This window comes from Choloepus didactylus, chromosome 17 (assembly GCF_015220235.1).
Source record: "Choloepus didactylus isolate mChoDid1 chromosome 17, mChoDid1.pri, whole genome shotgun sequence".
Classification (NCBI taxonomy): Eukaryota; Metazoa; Chordata; class Mammalia; order Pilosa; family Megalonychidae; genus Choloepus; species Choloepus didactylus.
Genome location: NC_051323.1, coordinates 31,676,326 through 31,695,870, shown reverse-complemented (window position 1 = coordinate 31,695,870; position 19,545 = coordinate 31,676,326). Strand labels below are relative to the sequence as shown.

Here is a 19,545-nt window from a genome sequence, read left to right as displayed (position 1 = left end):
TATATTTGAAAAACATAATTCAGTGTGCCATAGTATGCATTATTTAATGGTATGCAAATTCTAAGTCAGACGGTTAGGAAAACCACACTTCAGCATTAATAAACAGCAATGCCACTACTGCATTAATTATGATATTGCTGTGATTTATTCCCATTTTGCATTTAGATTCTCCTTGAAAATTTATGCCATCTGATGAGCAGTAACCTATTTCCCCGTCTACATCTCCTACCCATTCTGCAAATCTGGTCCTCCTACCCACCCAACGGTTGTCTGTAGGAAACAGGTACAGAAATACAAAGCCGTCACCAGCTGCATTGTCGGACAAGCATTAAAAATTAAAGAACAAGCAAACACAACCTAAAGCTCCAACATTTATTGTGTCAATGTTAAGCACACTTTTTAAAAGACAACATAGAATGTATAGAAACAAGGGGCTGGGGACTCATGCTCATTTCCACAATACAGGTAATTGGGTTGGCTGGTTCCAAAAGGGCCGGGATGTCACCCGGGGCTGGGACAGCCCATGGGCCCTCTGCACGGGACGGATTCACTGTTCCAATGTGGGTCTGTTTTTTAGTTTTTACTTTTTATTAAAAAATATAAATAAAATGGCCCTGCAGGCCCGGGCAGGAAGGACTCTGCAGGACTCTGTCTTCCCACAACAGCTTCTTGGAGGCTACTGTCAGAAAACAGCACAAACTAGCAAGATGACAGACCACGCTGAAGTCAAGTCGGCTGGGAGGCAAAGCATCCACCCCGCCCCCGGGGGCTTCAAATTTTCTCAGAACTTAAGGGCTCTCGGGCTTCCATCCGAAAACTGCCACACATCTTGAGCTCTCTGGGAACTACGCCGAATGGGGGTGTGTGCAGAACCTAGAAAGAGGTTGGGGACAGAGGAGGAAGGAAAAAAAAGTACAGGTGTGACTTGGCCCAGTGATTTTTCTGTTCTCTAACTAGCGTTTCAAAATTATAACTGAAATTCACCACAGGTTGAGCCACTGGCATCTTAAGCATGATTTCAAACTCAATTTCCCTCCCTCACCCCCAGGACCCCTGACCTCAGAGTGACCTTCCCACGCCCCCCTCCCTTCCTTTCCCCAAAGGACCCAGGCAGCCCTGCCCAACATGTGAGAGGCCTAATAAACTCGGGACACATCTGGAGGGAAACACTTTCCCTTACGACTGAGAAAACTTGTAGGAAACAGTCCTTTGATTGAGGAGAACGGGGAAGGGGGAGAGGGAAGGGGATATTTTTTTTTTAAATAATAAAAATTATAAGGAAACAAAAAACCAAAATTGATGTAAAAAGCAGCACAACAAAAACATGAAATGTCATCAAGTTCAACGTCAAAGCAGCCAAGGATTTACAAGAGGCGAACAAATCTCGGAGGAGAAAACCAGAACCCAAAATAAGTTGCTCCCAAATTGCACCCAAAACTGCCTGGAGGTTCTTTCAAACATGCAGTTTTCTCTTCCTTTTTCTGCTTTGGAAAGAGGGAAAGGCAATGGTGAAGGGAAGGAGGGAGTGGGTGGCTTCCTCCGGGCTTCCTCCCTTGCTGTGTGCATTGACTTGAAGCAGCAGAGCTGGGAGTCCGGATGTGCCGAGGAGGAGAGGCTACCACCGTGGCATTCCAGGCCTCGTTGCCATGGCGACCCGAAGCAGGGGCTTGGGGCCTCCTCTCCCCTGACTTGGCGCCGCAGGAGGCCCAGGGTCTGGAGCTCAGCTGCTTTCACGCACCCCCCACCCCACCCCCACCCCGAGCAGTGGAGACCTGGATGAGGGACTTGCTGTGTCCAGGTGGGCTCTGGGGAATCCCAACCCCAGTCCAGCCCTAAATCACTGTCGTTGCGGACCCTTCCGCTGGTACCCCAATCGAACCGCTCTGTCAGACCTGCTACCAATATCGAAAGCCCTAGCAGACAATGTAGAGCATCTGGATGGGCAGGTACCATGTTCAGGGGCATTTAAAAGCACAGCCTCCTGCGGGGCTTGAATAGGGGTCCTGCTTTAGAGGACAGACTTGGGGAAACTGCTTAATTTGCCATTTCTGCTGTCTCTATAAAAGACCTACTACATCTGCTCCCTTTAAATACTCTTTGCCACTTTACAGAAAGGAGTAACAGTATTTGGATCAACCGTTGAGTTGTATTCAACCGAGTTTAGGTACTTAAGTACAATGACCCATGTGAACTGTACTGGTCTCCTTTCCCATTTGGAAGGGAAAATTTAATCACATCCCACAACAACAGATGACACTGGGAAATAGAGAGAGAGAGAGAAACAGCCCATCCCCCTAAAGGCCGATTCACTGGCCATGTGCTTTAGTAAATGAAACAGCGGGCTAATGGGATAACAAGATGACAGCAAGCAAAAGTGCGTATCCAACAACCCACATCTACAATTTGTAGCTATAGCAGCCCTGGAATAAATGTACATAATCCCAGTTCTGTCATGTGCTCTGACGTCCCATTTCTCTCAAAATGGGTTCATTTATTCTTAATTGGGAAAGCTGCAGGGTCTTAAGGGACACTGATTTTTCTAAGTGGCTCATACCTTTAAAAGCCAACAGTCTTTAAAAAAAAACAAAAAACAAAAAACCATTTTTCTAAGCAGGTTTAAAGAACACTGCCAATCCCATCATCATACTGGCAAAATTCCCACAAATTTTTTTTTATTATTATTTAAATGGGAAGTTGTCTGAAAAAAGAGAATGGGATGGGGACATTCTCGAACATACCAGGCCCAGGGACAATGGCAAACAGAATCATAATGGAGAACACACAGTTACAACACAGTCGCAAGAAATCACGTTTGTGTATGTATGAAGAGGGGAAGGGACTTTAAAAAAGAAAACACTGTATTTCCTCCCTCACTGAGTTAAGTGCTTGAAGCAGGACAGGATGGGGCCTGAGGCGTCCCAACTCCTTTCAGGAAAGCTTGAAATAATCCCAGTACCTTTTAGCAAACTTTCAGTGTCTGTGAACAAATCACCCATTTCCTTATTTCTCCAATTGCGATATCTAACCCCCCAACTTCCTGCCAAATTCTCACTTCAAGCATTATGAATATACACAATATGTACTTATTGCATATACAAAAATAGTGTTTAAATAAACAGTTATATTCACAAAATGCCCTGGGAAAAACTCTACTACTTCACACTTCCTGACATCACTAGTACAAACGCAGAACTGTGTGTTCACCTCACTTCTTAGCAACCTTTAAAATGTGTTGTTTCCAGTCCTTTAGTAGGCCCGAAACAAAGAGCAGATAGTAAGTGGTTTCTGGAAGGAGGTCGTACGTGCACTAGAAGAGTTTCTGGGTTAAAATCTGTGAGAGATAGTATTTGCTGTATTCCTGTTCATTCAAATGTTTTCAAAATGTAGATTTTAAAAAAAGGAACCTTTTAAGCATCAGGAGTTCAGGTACGTAGAGAACACTGCATCAGCACACATCAGGAGGGTCACAAAAACTTATCTGAGTGCTAAAAAATGTTAAGCATTCCTCATTTTTAAAATAATATCATGAATTCATCCTACTATTGGAAATGTTCTTTTATGTTATTTTATACCAAGATTTTTAATTTTAGGGTTCCAGGTACAAGATGTCATTTATAAGTTATATGCTTGTTGGCTAGGTTTTCTTGTTTCTATTGTTCACTCAGCTTCAGAAATAATATTTTATAAGAGGCTTCAATAAGTCAGGAGACTAAGCAATCTGAAGAATCTGTCTTCCAATGAATTTATTTAACTCCGGGACCATGTAAATCAAACATAATCTGTGATTTATCACCAGATGTTTGCACCCCTCCTCACTCCCCATTTGATTTACAAAATGTGAGTATACGAGTATATAGCATCCACCTTTAATTGTCAGAATGCAAAACTTAATTACACTAAGAGCATCATATCCTGAGAAATTAAAATGAATACTGTATACAAAGCCTGTACAGCTGCTCTCATGGCTCATAATAAAACAGTAATAGGGACACACAGGGGTTTTCTGGCCATCTAACATGGTGAAGCAGAAGTCACCACATCTAAAACCATGGCACCGGTGAATATTTTTATCTGTCTTGGACAGCAGCTTAGATTCAGTTTTGAAGTAACCTAACCTAAAACAACTACCTCTTCTCTCAGTTCACCGACAATAATCAAGTTTTCCAAGGTACCACCGCCCCTCTCACCCCTAACCCCATTGCGGCTCCTGTACACTGCTCTCCACATCCCATCTCTTACCTGATTCCTCTCTGTCCCCACTTTCTATTCCCCACTCAAACTGGCTTTGAAAAAAAATGCCTACTTTGTATTTTAGAAAGATATAACTATTCTTGCCTCAGATAAAAGGCATCACATGAAAAGGCCACCTAACAGGCACTAGGGCATAGGAACTGAGCAACAAAAATTTCTACCACAGGAAGACAACGGAACAGATTTTGTTTTGGTTTTTACAAAAGTAAGAACAATGTCATATCCATTCATCTGCACTGGGAACAGGGAGACGATATAACAGAGGTAGGTGTTTTATAAAGCAAAGAGATGCTGTAACATGCAGTATTTGTAAAACTGACAACATGGATCTCTGAGGAGATGTTTAAAAAGACCTAACTTGTTTTGCAAAAACGATGCTTGCGTAATTTCACAAACTTGCTGATTGGTCAAAAGATAACTGGCAGGTATTCCCAGCCTCCGTTTACAGGGAAGACCCAATGAAAACATCTGTTGAACCTAGGGTTCCTGGGGGGGCCTTAGAATCACAAGGTACAACACCATACAACTCAGGAAACCAGTGGCTGAGTCCACAGGTTAGGCCACATCTGTCTAAACTCCTGATTGCTTTTTTTTTTTTTTTTTAACCTGATGCCTTCGGTTCTGGATTTTTAGAATTGGGGAGAAGGCTTATTTTTGTTATGAAGAAAGACTCTTAATGTGGAGACTAGAGGACTGATTTTTCAAAACCTATCTCACATTATGTTCTAAGATAGGGCAGGAATGGGAAAATGGAAAAGAACTTTTAGACAACCAGAACAGGAAAAAAATCCAAAGGAAGTAAGAGTTTAAGATGCTACTACCGCAAGTTTTTCATTTATGTCTGAACGGACTACTGCTAAGAGATGGAGGGAAAGTTTTTATCATCAGACTGAAAAACATCTTTCATTTCTTGAAAATTATTCTAGAACTGTAAAGCCTGCAAACTATTTCCATGGTCTGAGATGTGTCTATTTTAATATAGCAAGTACTTTATGTTCCTTCAGGGTATAATACATGCATCAAAATGCCCATAGAAATAATCCTGAAAAAGACTGACTGGCCTTCTCTTAAAACCTGTTATTATTTTCTTGAAAGTAATTTACAGAGTGTGTCAAATGAGGACACAAGAAGCTTACATTGTGTACTTTAATTTTTTTTATTTTTTTTCAATAAAGGGACAAAATGGGTGTATGAACAGGTTAATGCAGACAACTGCCAAAAAACACAGACAGTGGTTTTTCCAATAGAACTTAACAAAGACCAGAAACAAATACAATAAAAAGCCAGGTTGTAATGACCTTTGGTCATCCAAATAAAAAAAAAATAAAAACAAAGAAAAATAAAAGATCAAATTAAGTGCCTCTGTTTTGAACAGGGCACATAAGCAATAATAAATAGTGACTCCCATAGTAAAAGATAAAATTTCAAGTTACGACAAACAGCTTTCATTACAGGAATAGAAAAGGCCAATAACAAAATATTCTGCATTGCCATTTACAAAAAAGTATTGACTAAAGCGGGCTTTCTCTTTAATATGCTTTGCATATGAAATTCTTTCCAATCTAAATATAAAGCACCATTTAGTTTTTGGCAATGAAAAAAACTGCAAAACGTTGTTGGTTTTTTTTTTTCTTTTTTTTTTCTTTCTTTCTTTTACTGCATATGAAGGTAAGATGCTGGAATGTAGGGTGATAGAAGGAAAGGGACAAAAAGCACACTACATAACAAACCAACGTTATTAGCTTGCAGTACTGCATACAGTATGGCAGCAAGAAAAAGGAACAAAAAAGGATATGTACAATCCCTATGACAGCCATTCGTGTGACATTCTAACAGGCTCCCCCAAACCGCCATTATATGGCTTCTCATCTGTACAATGTCACACTTTTTTTTTGTCTCTCTCTCTTTTTCTTTTTCTTTTTTTGAAGCATACAAATAATTTGCACTATATTATCCTGCCAAATTAAAAAAATATACTGTGGCAGCCTGTCTTTTGTTTTCCACTACCAAAAAAGGTACATTGATACCTTTTAAGAGAACAAGCAACAGTTAAAAATACAAGCTTCGATATAAATACTATAGTGCCTAACACTAGATGAACATTTAATTCAAATACCATTCTAGAAATACAGAAAAAAAGACCATAAATGTGTTTTAGCATAGGAATCAACATGAGTGTGCATTTTCCTATATTTAAGTACTATATAATCTTAAACCTTTCCCCAATGTATGTTTTTTTTTTTTTACAACCTGAAGAGCAGTGTGTATCCAAGGCATAGAATTTCCACTACCATTTTTAAATGGATAACAAGTCTTGTAACACCTCCAAGACAATGGAACCCTAAAATGCAGTTCCCCCCTAAACATAATGAAGTGTTTTTTAAAAAAATTTTTTTCTTAACATTTATATTTAAAAAAGTTTTGTACAAAAAAATTCCTTGCACTGTAGAAGTGAAAGCAATCATTCATTTCTATGTTAAGTGTATTCTGTTTCCATTCACAGCGCTTGCAATGTTGCGTCCAAGTAAGTAAGCTCATTAGTCAAGTAAATGGCTGGCAAAGTTTTTTTAGTTTTTTTAAATGCTCATCAATGAGATTGTGTTCAATTTTTTTTTTTCAGCATTCTTGCAACTTTTCCCTTAAGTATAGACCTGTAAACTGGGAAAATTGTACAGTGCACTTAATTGTCCTATCTGAGCAGGTTTATTTTATACTCAACCTCTGTATCTCTGATTAGAGAAAAGATACAGACATCACAGGCAGAGTCAAGTGCTATTTGAACACCAACTGGGGCAGATGCTAGCTTAATAAAAAGGAAAAAATTAAAAAAATAAAAATAAAAACAATGAATCCTCTTCCATGTTAACACAAATAGCACACAGTGTATGGAAAAGAAATGAAGTACAACTTTTAGGGAGCACAGACATATATACTGCTACTCTTAAAATTCTTTCTCTTCTTTTTTAAGAATGTCACATTTAAATGCAAGTCTTAAGAATTCATAGTTAATCATCATTGTATCAATATTAGCTTATACAGCTGTTCTAGTCTATAATGGCAAATAGTACCATGTTGTGCTAATAAATCACGTATCTTTTTCCTCTGTTACTCTTGGTCAAACCTTATTGTCAGCCTCTTCTTTTTAAATATGGTATATAAGGTCTTAAAGTTTATTATTTGATTGTCCATTTGACAACCAAGTGGATCTGGATCTATTTCTTTTAGTGCCAGAATTATTCTTTTAAAGAAATTATTTAAAACAAGTATCTTCATAAAATGAATTCTTTGTTAATGTATTTAATCGTGTTTCAGGGATTTTGCACGTTGCACATTCAATTTAATTGTCGCCTAAAAAAAATAAAACTTTGGGCAAAACAGCCCATTTCTTTTAAGCTCTCAACAGGAGCAAAATAGCTTTTATACTGGTATAATCAGTTTCATTTAAGAAATTAAACTAAAGGGAAAATGATGATTAACTAGGACATAATGGGTCATATATTTTTAGGTAGCCATCGTTGTGAGAAATACAATATAGAATTACATGCTAGGTCCTAAGGTTTATTACCTCTCCCAATGTTGAATTAAGCTACAAGTTTATAACAAATAGAAAGAACCATCAATGTGGTTTTAATTGATCCAAGGCACTCATATTTTAAAACCAAATGACAGAATAAACTTGCTTTGTTTTTCTGTTAATTTGTCAATTCAAGGTCTTTTTTCCTCTCCAATTGATACATTTAACCCTTTAGAGACAGACATCTAGCTAGTAGAGGTTTCGTGTTTTTTTTTCAGTGCTCTTTATTCTGTCCATAGAGGGTTAATCCAAAGACTGTTTTCCCTCCTCACGTTATAAAATAAAACTGTACATGATATGTATTACAGAATGTATGCAGCATGGTCTTTTTCTCTCTCTCTCTCTTTTTCTCTCGCAGAACGGAACTGAAAACAGCAACATGTTTGCTCAGCAACGAATCGGGGACAATTTAAAATAGCCATAACATACCATACATGCTGTCTAAGTTTAAAAAAAAAAAAACATAAACAACATGTAAATTATTGCACAAGAGAAAGGCTCAAAGTTTGCGTAAAATGCAATAGTATTGCCCCATACAGATCATGCATTCAAACGGTGAGAACATAAGGAAATAAAAAGAAAAAAAGAAAAAAAGAAAAAAAAAAGGTGTGCTGGTGACAAGCACTCTCATATTCTTAGCTTCCGTTATTTCTGTTTTTGTTTGTTTGTCTGTTTAAATCACATGGGTCTAGAAAAAAATCCTAGAGGGAGCAGGGCTGGAGGGCGATGGGGAAGGCAGGGGGTGGTGAAAAGGAGGAATATCAGGTGGGGAGTGAGGGAAGGGTATTAATATACCTCTATTCAGTTTTTATCTCATTATTCAACACTCGATCACTGTGCCATTTTTTCATGTGTTTCTCCAGGGTACTGTACACGCTAAAAGGCATCTTACAAATTTCACATTTGTAAACGTCCTTCCCCACCTGGCCATGCGTTTTCATGTGCCTGGTGAGCTTGCTACTCTGGGCACAGGCATAGTTGCACAGCTCGCATTTATAAGGCCTTTCGCCCGTGTGGCTTCTCCTGTGGACAGTGAGATTGCTACAGTTCTTGAAGACTTTCCCACAGTACTCACAAGTGTCGCTGCGTCTGCCCTCTTTTGAGCTGGGCCTGCCCGGGCCCGGACCACTAATATGGGGCGTGCTCCCTCCACTTCCCGTGCCGCTGCGCCCCGAGATCCCTCCGTCCAGCTCCCCGGGCGGCGTGGAGAAGCGCAAGCTCCCGTTCTCCGACGAGTGCTCCGACGAGGAGGCGAAAGGCGATTGTCTGGAGTCTCCGAAGCTGAGGAAGGGATCTTTGAGCTGCCTGGAAGCCGCGTAGCCGGCGAGCCACTGCGAGTACACGTTCTCCGTGTTGGGCATCGCGGCCGGGGGCAGGTCGAACTCCTTCTCGAGCTTGATGCGCTTGGAGAAGGGGCTCAGCGAGCTGGGGCTGCCCAGCAGCAGCTTTTTGGACAGGCCCCCCGAGGCCGACTCGCCCGGGGAGCAGCCGCGGCCGTTAACAGTGCCATCGTCTATGCGGTCCGACTCGCCGGCCACCGAGTCTTCGTCGCAAGTGTCCCTGTGGCCCTCGGCCTCGGCCAGGTGGCCGCGCTTATGCTTCTCGCCCAGGACCTGGTGGAAGGCCTCGCTGAAGTGCTGCATGGAGCTGAGCACCATGCCCTGCATGACGTCGGGCAGGGCGCGGCCCTCGTCGCCCACGCCCACGACCGCGCCCCGCGAGCTGTTCTCGTGGTGGCGGGCCGCCTCCAGGCTCAGCCCGAAGCCGTAGTCCACCCTCTCGCTCTCCGTCAGCTCCTCCTCCTCCTCTTCCTCCTCTTCCTCCTCTTCCTCGTCGTCCTCCTCTTCCTCCTCGTCCCCGTTCTCCGGGATCAGGTTGGGGTCGTTCTCGCTCTTGAACTTGGCCACCACGGACTTGAGCGCGCTGCTGGCGCTGCCCACCAGGTCGCTGGTGCCGGGCTCCGGGGAGCTGGCGGTGGAGAGGCCGTCGTCGGACTTGACCGTCATGGGGGACGACTTGTGCATGTGCGTCTTCATGTGGCGCTTCAGCTTGCTGGCCTGCGTGCACGCGTGGTCGCACAGGTTGCACTTGTAGGGCTTCTCGCCCGTGTGGCTGCGCCGGTGCACCACCAGGTTGCTCTGAAATTTGAACGTCTTGCCGCAGAACTCGCATGACTTGGACTTGACCGGGGGCTGGGAGGGAGGAGGGGCGGACTGCAGAGGAGGGAGGGGGGGGCGTCGCCAGGAAGGGCGGCTTGCTACCTGGCTGGAATGGTTGCAGTAACCTTTGCATAGGGCTGGGCCGGCCTGGGGACAGCGGTGGGCTAGACGTGTTCCCTGCCAGCTCTCTAAGTCTCCTAGAGAAATCCATGGCGGGAGGCTCCATAGCCATTGGATTCAACCGCAGCACCCTGTCAAAGGCACTCGGGTGATGGGTGGCCAGGGCCATCTCTTCTGCCCCCAGGCGCTCTATGCGGTGGGGGTCCAAGTGATGTCGCGGCGGTGGACTAAACAGGGGGGGAGTGGGTGGAAAGCGCCCTTCTGCCAGGCCCGAAGCCTCTCTCGATACCGATCCTGGTATTCTTAGCAGGTTAAAGGGGTTATTGTCTGCAATATGAATCCCATGGAGAGGTGGCTGGGAAGGACATTCTGCACCTAGTCCTGAAGGGATACCAACCCGCGGGGTCAGGGGACTTCCGTGTTCGCTTTCTAAGTAGATTCTTAATCCATGAGTGTTCTGTGCGTGTTGCAAGAGAAACCATGCACTGGTGAATGGCTGTTTGCAAGTTGTACATGTGTAGCTGCTGGGCTCATCTTTACCTGCAAAATAATACAACACCAACATCAATGTTTAATCACCACGGTGGGCATCAGCAATTGTTTCTTCATGTTCCACCACAGCCTTCCCTGCCCCCACCCCCCATCCCCCAGGCCTGGGCCCTCTCGGAGAGATGCCCTGTGCCTAGACGGTGCCGCACACATCTGGCAGTTGGTGCCCAAGAGATCTTTCTTGACTCAGTCTTCCTGCCATTAAGCTCGAAGAACTTTTAACTCCCATCTCCAAGGCAGAACAACCTAGACCAATTCGAGCTTGGAAATGAGGGTCGCTACATGCTAGGCAACGTCAGCAAACTTCTGGACTTTCCGATCTTTCAGCAGCTGTGGTTTGGGGCAAGCCACGTCATCTCTCTCTGCCTCCGTTTTCCTGTCTGTTAAATGAGGGCTTTGGAGAAGGTGACGTAAGGGAAACGTTTCTGCGCCCTAAAATGCTGTCACTGTATTCCCCACCTCCCGAGGGGCAGATGAACTTTCTAAATGGACCATCATTTCGAAGCGCCTTCAGAAAAGGGGAGAAGCTCAACTCACTGCAGTTCACTATCTCCCTAGGAATGCTTTTAATCTTAGCCGGAAACACACTAATTGTAGGTGTTGTTAAGAATGAGACAGCACTCATAAAATAATTCCTTGGAAGAGAGACTAGCGACAGTCTCATATACCCAGCCTGTGAGGATCAGTGAGTCCCAATTCTGGTTCCACAATACCCCACTGGAGGAGTCCCCTTTTTTATCTCAAGGGATGCTGTGAAAAATCTCAAAAGAAAAATTATTTCAGTCCGTTATCAAGTCATTAGGAATTGTACCGCAGTCAAGCAAACACAACTCTGAGAGAAGCTGGGAAGAGTGGCTAGCGCCAACTTAGGCAGACACGGCAATCCTAGTCTAAAGAACAGTTTCAACAGCAGCACCACGACAAGGCAGCAGGCTGAGGAATGCTACACTACCCTCCTCCTCATTACTTTGAGAGGCTAACAACGTGAACCAAATTATACAACATCCTGCGCCCTCGGCTGAGACTCAGCTCCAGTTGAGAAGGAAACAGAAAGATACAGTTCAGCTAGTCAACTCTTTGGCCAGTAGCCAAGCCGTCTGGAGAGGGGCCCTGCGTAAGTCACATTATTTCTCTTTTGCTGAAAAGAACCCGAGAGCAGTAAATGCCACTTTGGCAAAGAGGGGCCAACTTGATTTTGCAATCATTTATTTTTGGAGATAGCTAAATTTAAAAAATACATATACACCAAGGGAATAACTAACCAACAGTTTACCAGTCAACTGTACCATTAAGAAGGGCACAAACGGTGGTAGCCGAAAGACAAGGATGAGAAAAATGGGTAACTTCCCCCGGATTCCGAAAAAGAGAGTATATAAAATACAAATGGAAAGAAACTTTCCCACCCCACCCCACCCCCTAATAAAAGGGGCAAGAGGAATTCCTTAAGGCCACACAGCTAGTGTTTCGTCAGTAACTTTTTAAAAGGGAGAAACATTCGCCATGGAACTATACAGAGGGGATGAGGAATTAATCAATTATATGATTCCTCCACTTAGAAAGTCAGAAAGAAAAGCTGGCGGGGTCTTCTCGGGAGCCCCAAACAGGAGCTCCAAAACATGCCAGCCTTGCTCAAGCACTCGTCCGCAGTAATGGACTCCTGCCCTGACCTTGTAATTTACTGCCCAATGCATTTATAATCTCACTCAATATAGCCCACTCCTGGGTAAATCTCTTTAACAAGATTAGATGATAAGATACCAAAATTAGGTTTCAAACATTTGCCTAATGTGGAAGGGGAAAAAAAAGCAGAAAGATTTTGAAAGAAAATGCTGACATTAATATCACATTATCTGCCTGTTTTTGTTTGCCTCCTCTCTTCAAAGGGAAATAAAAAGCATCATTGAGTGTATTTTCATCATTTTTGGTTGTTGTTGAACAATGACTTGGGTCCCAAATAAGCAGGAAAAATTCTATCTAGTTCCAACTCCCGTGACCCTCTGGGGTTTTCTCTTTTGCCTCTCCAAGACTTTGCGTTATTATCACACGTTTAGCCTGACAATCTGAATTGGGTAAGTAGGAAGGAGATTCATCAGCTGAAGCAAGTCCTTAACACTTTCATCACTCCAAATGCCTTAAAATCATATTGAATCTTAGAATATTCTATTGAGACCTCGGTCTGGACCCATAATTAGTGATGCTGATTTTGCCTGCACAGTGAAGGCAGCCACTGATAAATACCAAAGCCCTTGGCATCCAGCCTTCCATCAGGGGTCTCGTCTGTATCCTCACAAAAAGGCTTAAGCGAAAAAAAGTGCATTTTATTTTGCTGCCCTGCGCTTCCTAAATTCCTTTTTTTCGGGGCCAGTTATGTGATCATCCTCCAGTCTGTTAACATTGTGATGTCACCTTCCCCTCTCTCACGTACGGCAGGTCAGAGAAAATGGCATTTTATCTTATAATGAGCAAACAACATACAGTTTTCACTATCGCATTTTAGTATTCCCATCAACTAGATATTCTAGATCGTGAGGGCAGCTAGTGTAATCATAATGTCAATGAGAAGGGCTGTTACGATTGAGACTAAAGATTACATGGAAAGAGCTGCTTTGAAACTGGTAATTATTACCAGTCCACTAATAGCAAATGATGCATTACGGTTTCACCATATAATCTGTATTTCACTCAGCTCATGCCAGTGCAACGTATTATATTACAGTGCTCACAGATTCTAAATTCCTAAACTGCAGCCATCAATAAACGTGTTACTTGCCATAATTTGTGAAATTACTTTGTTCATAACATCTTTGATGGTTTAGAAAGACCAGAATTGATTTCCTGCGTGGCAAAATTAGGGCGACATTGATTTATTGACGTGTAAAATATAATAATATTCTTCATTTACTCTGATGAAAATCAGCTTCTCGATTTGAGAGCCTCATTGGGCATTCATGGAGATTTTTTTCATTTAGAGCAATAAACTGAGACCCGGCCCCCAAGCCTAGGGAACTCAGGGCATTGAAAGGGTTAAAATCAGCTATTAGCCCACCCACTGGCTTTATTTTATTTTATTTTATTTTATTTTATTTTATTTTATGGGAAAGAAAGACCCCATCTCTCGTTTGTCACCAACGCTGAAAAATCACAGGGTCTAAGCCTCAGGATTTAGAACAAGGAGGTCTGGGGGAGGAATCTCGGCCCTGCTCTCTACTAGGCTGGGTGATTCTGGGACAGTCATTTAATTTTTCTGAGCCTCAGGTCTTCCATCTGTAGAATGAATGAAGATGCAGTACTTAGAAGAATTGCGAGACTCAGGAGGAAGTATATAAAAGCTCTCTGTAAACTATCAGGTACAACATGCATGTGAGTTTTCATTACTACCAGGCTTGATTAATTACCGGAAGTAATGACGAACCACATTATAGGCCCAGACGGCTTCCGGGGGAAGGTCTGAATCCAGGCCTTAGCCCATTGGGAAAGGAGGCCCTGGTTACAGAAGGCGGGGTGAGGGGGGAGATTATAAGTCATGTGACTGCTCCACAGGCAGGGGGGCACCACAGATAAATGCCAAGTGCTCTGAAAGCCAAGGGCAGCTGGTTAATGCAGCTGAGTGGGGTGGGAATGGGGAGGTCAGCTTTGCTAGAGAACTTTCTGGAACCCCACAACTCATTTCCACATACCTTGTTCTGGTCGCTCCTAAACTGGTCTTGCCAGCATGGGCACGGTCAAACTAGGCACCCTCCCTCTGAGGGGAGGGGGAGAAGTCAGGAGATCGTACCAGACTCCTAGTTTCCCTCCCATCAAATCAAACTCAGTGCCCTCAGGAAGACCAAGCAGAAGAGAGAGAATGAAACTGTTTCCCGGACAAGCAGCTCTTGGACTCTCAACTCCACCCTCCTCTCAGCTGCCCCACTCCCTTCTTTTCCTCCTCTCCAACAGTGGCTTCTTCCCAGAGCCAAGTGCGGGGCCCCAGGCACTCCCAGCAAAACCAGGAGAACTCTCCCCACCCAGCCAGCATGTAAGGACTCGAACCCGTGAGGCCAACCCCCTAAACCTTCTGCAATCTGTGACCTAACTCAGACTGGGGCCCAACTTGGAGGGACGCGGGGGTGGGGCGGGGGAGGGGGGGATAGTGCAGATGAGACGCTTTTAACCCCTGCACCAGCCAGCTCTCAGGACGGGAGGCTTGTGAAATTTACACAGTAACTCTTTGTTACCTAAGATTACCTAGGAGTTAACAAAAATAAACAACTGGCTTTGAATTTGGTCTCAGGGTGCATGCCCTGCCCTGCAGACACTATTCGCAAGAGGGTTATTGTCTAGTTTACCTCCCATCTCAAAACAGCCCCCTGTATAGCCTCAACTTTACCCCTTGCTCTTTGGTCTTCTCTTCCCAGGACACTTTCCTTTCTTTTTGCCATTCCACAGCAGGTTATTTCTCAATTACTTTCAAAATAAAAGAAACTTTCCTTAAATAAAAAATCTGATGTCACCTTTTTTTTTCCCTGAATCTGCTTTTTTTGTGTTCAGGGTAGAATCCATCCCTCCCCACCTCACCCCGCTTTTTAGCCAGGCATGACTCATAACATTCATTCCTACATAAGGAAGCAAATCATTACTTTCTAAAACAACATCTTTCAAAAACAGTTTTATAAACATACAAATCTAACTTTCATTCAATGTTCCCCAATATAAACGTTGACTTGAACAAGTAAATGAATCATGGTGGTGGTGGTGGTGGTGGTGGTAGAAGACCTTGAAGTTGGACAACACTGCTGTGATTTTTCTAAAACTGGTGGGAAAATAAATGGAAATTATATGTGTGTGTACTTATGTGTACATATAGATATGTATGCACATATATGTACACACATATATAATATGCCATGTATATAAAATGCATCATGTTTAAATACGCATGTAGATGCATATATAAATTAAATGCATTAGAATAATTCTGGAGTAACTCTAAGCTGAATAATTAAGGTGTATCCCTCCTTTGGTTCTGGCCTCTGGTCAAAGATGTATGCAATGGATTAAATTTAGAGTCCTAATGAGCCAGCAGGTCATTTAGCAATAAAATGGACCCTGTGAATGTACAGATGTGTCCGTGTCTGGTCACCAGCTTTGGAGCCAGACAAGACCTGGGGGAGAAGACTGCAGGGACAAACCGCTGTCAGCTCCATGCTTTCAGTTTGGAAAGAAAGAAAAAAGGGGAGGGGAAAAGTCACTGATGGGGTTGAGTGGAGTGGTGGAGTGGGTGCCAAATGAGTAATGGGATAATATGCATGTGGGTGCCAATCTATTTTGGAAGTAACTCCCTTCAGTACTTAAAAAGTAAGAGTAATTTACAGAAACACTCATCTCTATACACACAGACATTTGAAGAAGAAATAATGCTCAACTTACAAATACCCTGCGGGGCATAGTCTGCACTCATGCCAGGCGTGGGGATTAGAGCTCCGTGTGCAGAACGAGGGGAGGAGAGGCCCCTCCAGTGCAGAAGTTTATCTGTGAAAGAAATCCAAAATCAAGTACTAAAGCTATGAACAATGTGCATCGTAACAGGATATCACATTTCAATTGCATTGAAGTAGATTAACATCATTACAACAGCCTTGCAGATAGTTAACAGGCCCAGGGCCTGTGACAAAAGAACAGTAGTGAGCTATTGCCCACCGTTTTGTTCTGTTTTTTGTCTTTTGGTCTTTTTTGATACAAGGAATTGGTTTCAGGTATGAGGAAGTTGTTTGGTTCATTTGATTTTTATTTGTTGTCATTTGATTGTTTTCTAATGGTAAGAGATGAGTAAACAGCAAGGGGAAAAATTGGTAAAATCATGGGTAGACTGGAAAAATGGGGGGCTTATCTGCAAGGCTGGTTTCCATGTATATGTTTTACTTTACTATCCAGACAAGCCCAAGCAAAAAGCAATATGCTAATAAGGAATAAGGGAATTTCTTACTGCACAGAGTCCCACTTTGCCCTCCCTCCCCCGACTCCACCCATCCTTCTCCTGCTGTATTTGGTAGGATCCTCAGTGGCAGGGAAGCCTCAGGTATTTTAGTCTTGGGTGGGCCACACTGCAGGATCCTACCAATGGAGGCACGGCTTCTCACAACAAAGTAGCAGGCAATAAACTTTTGGGGCTAAAATAACTTTAACCAAGCCCCCCACCTTGAGGGTGAGGACTCATGCCATGAAGTGACTTGGAAAGAACCAGCATTTCATGAATAGCAGCACCCAGAAAAAGTGGCTCCCCTTATCCATTCTATAGCACTCTGTTGTGTTCTGGAGAGGAAAAACTGGCTTTTCAGACTAACAAATAGAAATCTAGCAGTAAATGTAGCACTGAGACTTTTGTAAGAAAAGAAATCTTTGGTTTGTGCCACTTGGGGATTATACGGTTTGTGCAGTAGGTTCCAAGTAACTAACCACATAGATGTCAACCTTGAGACAGAATGGAGGAGACGGAGTAGGAGATGCTCAGCGTGTTCTAGAGGTTTGGCGTTTGTGATGATTGGAGGTCATGGGAGAGAAGAAAAACAGACTTTGATGGTGAATAAACAGAATATGTTTCCCATTAGCTTAATATTAAGAGCACTTAAAAGTGCTGTTGTTATACTCTAGGATAGCGCATCCTGAGTGTAAAATCCACCCTGTTCTCCTCACATAGACCACACTGCCACGTACAGCCAGGGCAGTTGGGACAAGGTTCCCTTTCGTGAGGAGCCTGGTGCGTTCTCGTGGAAGCTCTCATCCAGATAGGGTAGATCTGTTGTTACCAGCCCTGCAAAGGGGGAGGGCTGAGACCATCTATAGGGCCATTTCCTCCTCCCAACCCAAAACAAAATAAAATCACAAAATGAACCAACCAAAGGGGGAAACGGGACTTAAACACCAAAACCAAGTATGTCTTCATCTCACTGTTTATGTTAAATGAATTGAGAATGTGCGGTGAAATTAACTACAGATTTATTAATAAGAATTTTCAACAAGAAATCTGAAGCTCCGTTTTTGCACTTGCTCTTGCGTCAGAGTTGTATTGTTTGCTTGCTGCCAAGACTAAAATCCTTTTCTTTGGAAATCCACACAACTGAGGTTCTCTCTGTGACCCCAGCATAAAAAGAAGATACTTGGGCCCTTCCAAATTCCCTGACACTTATTCTAGGAGAAGAAGCCTGAGATGCTTCAATTAGGCTCCAGCAAGAAATGGAACTGTTAACTTAATCCAGGCGAGCTTCTTGCATGTATCTCTTGGTTGGCAAACTCTTCTACAAACCCATCCTCCAGGCAAGCTGAGCTGCGGTGGCAGCCGCTGAGCAGCCTGGACCAGTTCTCATCATGCCAGGCCACAGGACAAAGCTGCGTCTCATATGGATAAGACTGAGTACCTGGTATCCTGGGGTTTTTGTTTGGTTGTCTTCTGAGTTGTAAAAAACATTAGAGATCATCAAGTCTATTTCGTTTTACAGACAGGGAAACAGAGGCCTTGAGGAACTGACTGCCCCTGGCTATATCAATGGTTACTCACAAAGCAAGGATTAGAATTAGTCTCCTAACTCCCGGTCCCAAGCTCTCTCCTGGGGCATCTATCTCTTCCCCCTTGCAGTTCCCATCGTGGTCTTCACTGCCCAAAAAGTGCCCGAAGGAGGAGTCTCTCTCTATTGACCCATTAGGCAGCACTTAATCAACTCTTGGGGGAGAGCTCAGTCCAGTGGTGTCAGATGGGGCTTTCCAAAGGTCCAATGAACCAACTTGGCTCCAACATCAACACAGCACCCGCTCTGCTCCCTGCTCCTCAGGACCCACCCTGCTGTTTCCAGTCTCTACCTCAGCCTCTTGCAGAAGTAGCCAAGTAAAGAGGAACAAACCATTTCTAACAACCTAACAAGCTATTTTCTTAAGGAAAAGAGCACATGGTCTTTGCGAGAGAGACTCAGATTTGCATTTATTTTTCTCTAGGAAGCGAGTCAAAGTAAAACCAATTGGGAACCCCAGCTGATTGTTGATTCTTCTGCTTCTCCAACGAAACAAGTCCATAATATTCTCCTTGGTAAGTAGAATCGACATTCCCACATGAACTGGAAATGCTAAATTGTTAATAGCTTCCCTAGGGTTTAACTTCTTGCTATGATGCCTTCAATTATTTCATCATGGCTTAGGCAAAGTAAAGTATCACTATTAATGCTTCTAAGCATCAAACTCAACGAGCAGTTCTGCCTTCCCAGGGTGAGAGGAGAGAGAGAGGGAGGAAGGGAGGGAGGGAGGGAGAGAGAGAGAGAAGCGCTCCTGGTTGAGGGTCTGTTCTCTTCCCACCCTCATTTTAATTCTTCACAGGAATAGATAGGCTAGAGGTTGCTGAGAAGTGGGTGGTCTAACTAGGTCCTCTTTGTTCCTTTGTTGGTATTCTTAGGACAGTGGTTCTCAAAGTGTGGACCCAGAACCAGCATCAATTACCACCTGGGAGCTTGTTAGAAATGCAAATTCTCAGGCTCCACCTCAGACCTACTGAATGAGAAACTTTGGGGATGGGGCCCAGTGACTGATGTACCATCAAGTTTTAGAATTTTTTGTCTGAAGGTTAGGGGAGGCGGCGGGGAAGCCAAATGCTCTGATGCATGTGGCCAGAGAACCTACTGGGTAGAGACCCATCAGCTGTGGGACTGTCATCCATCTGTCCCAGCCCCACCTCCTTTAGGACTGGAGCAGGCAAAAGCAGCGCAAGCTTGGGAAATCGGTAGGGGTTCCTCCACATGGAATTCAAGGTTCCACCCTCCTCACTGACCAGGCCAGGTTCCCCTCAAGGTAGGCAACGCTCTTAGCATAAGAACAACACCCAAACTAGCCTATGTTGATCTAATGGTGTCCTCGCTGCTTCGTAAAGCTGAACTG

General features: G+C 43.5%; 1 protein-coding gene across 1 annotated transcript in view; it reads right to left on the bottom strand.

The window, feature by feature from the left end:
• Positions 1-358: 358 nt before the first annotated feature.
• The window catches only part of BCL11A (BAF chromatin remodeling complex subunit BCL11A), a 99,307-nt gene continuing 80,120 nt past the window's right edge, over positions 359-19,545 (bottom strand). Inside the window, 4 exon segments of the mRNA XM_037806595.1 lie at positions 359-873; positions 8,901-10,059; positions 10,061-10,644; positions 16,060-16,161. Coding sequence (XP_037662523.1) covers positions 782-873; positions 8,901-10,059; positions 10,061-10,644; positions 16,060-16,161 — 1,937 coding nt within the window. The 3' untranslated portion in view covers positions 359-781.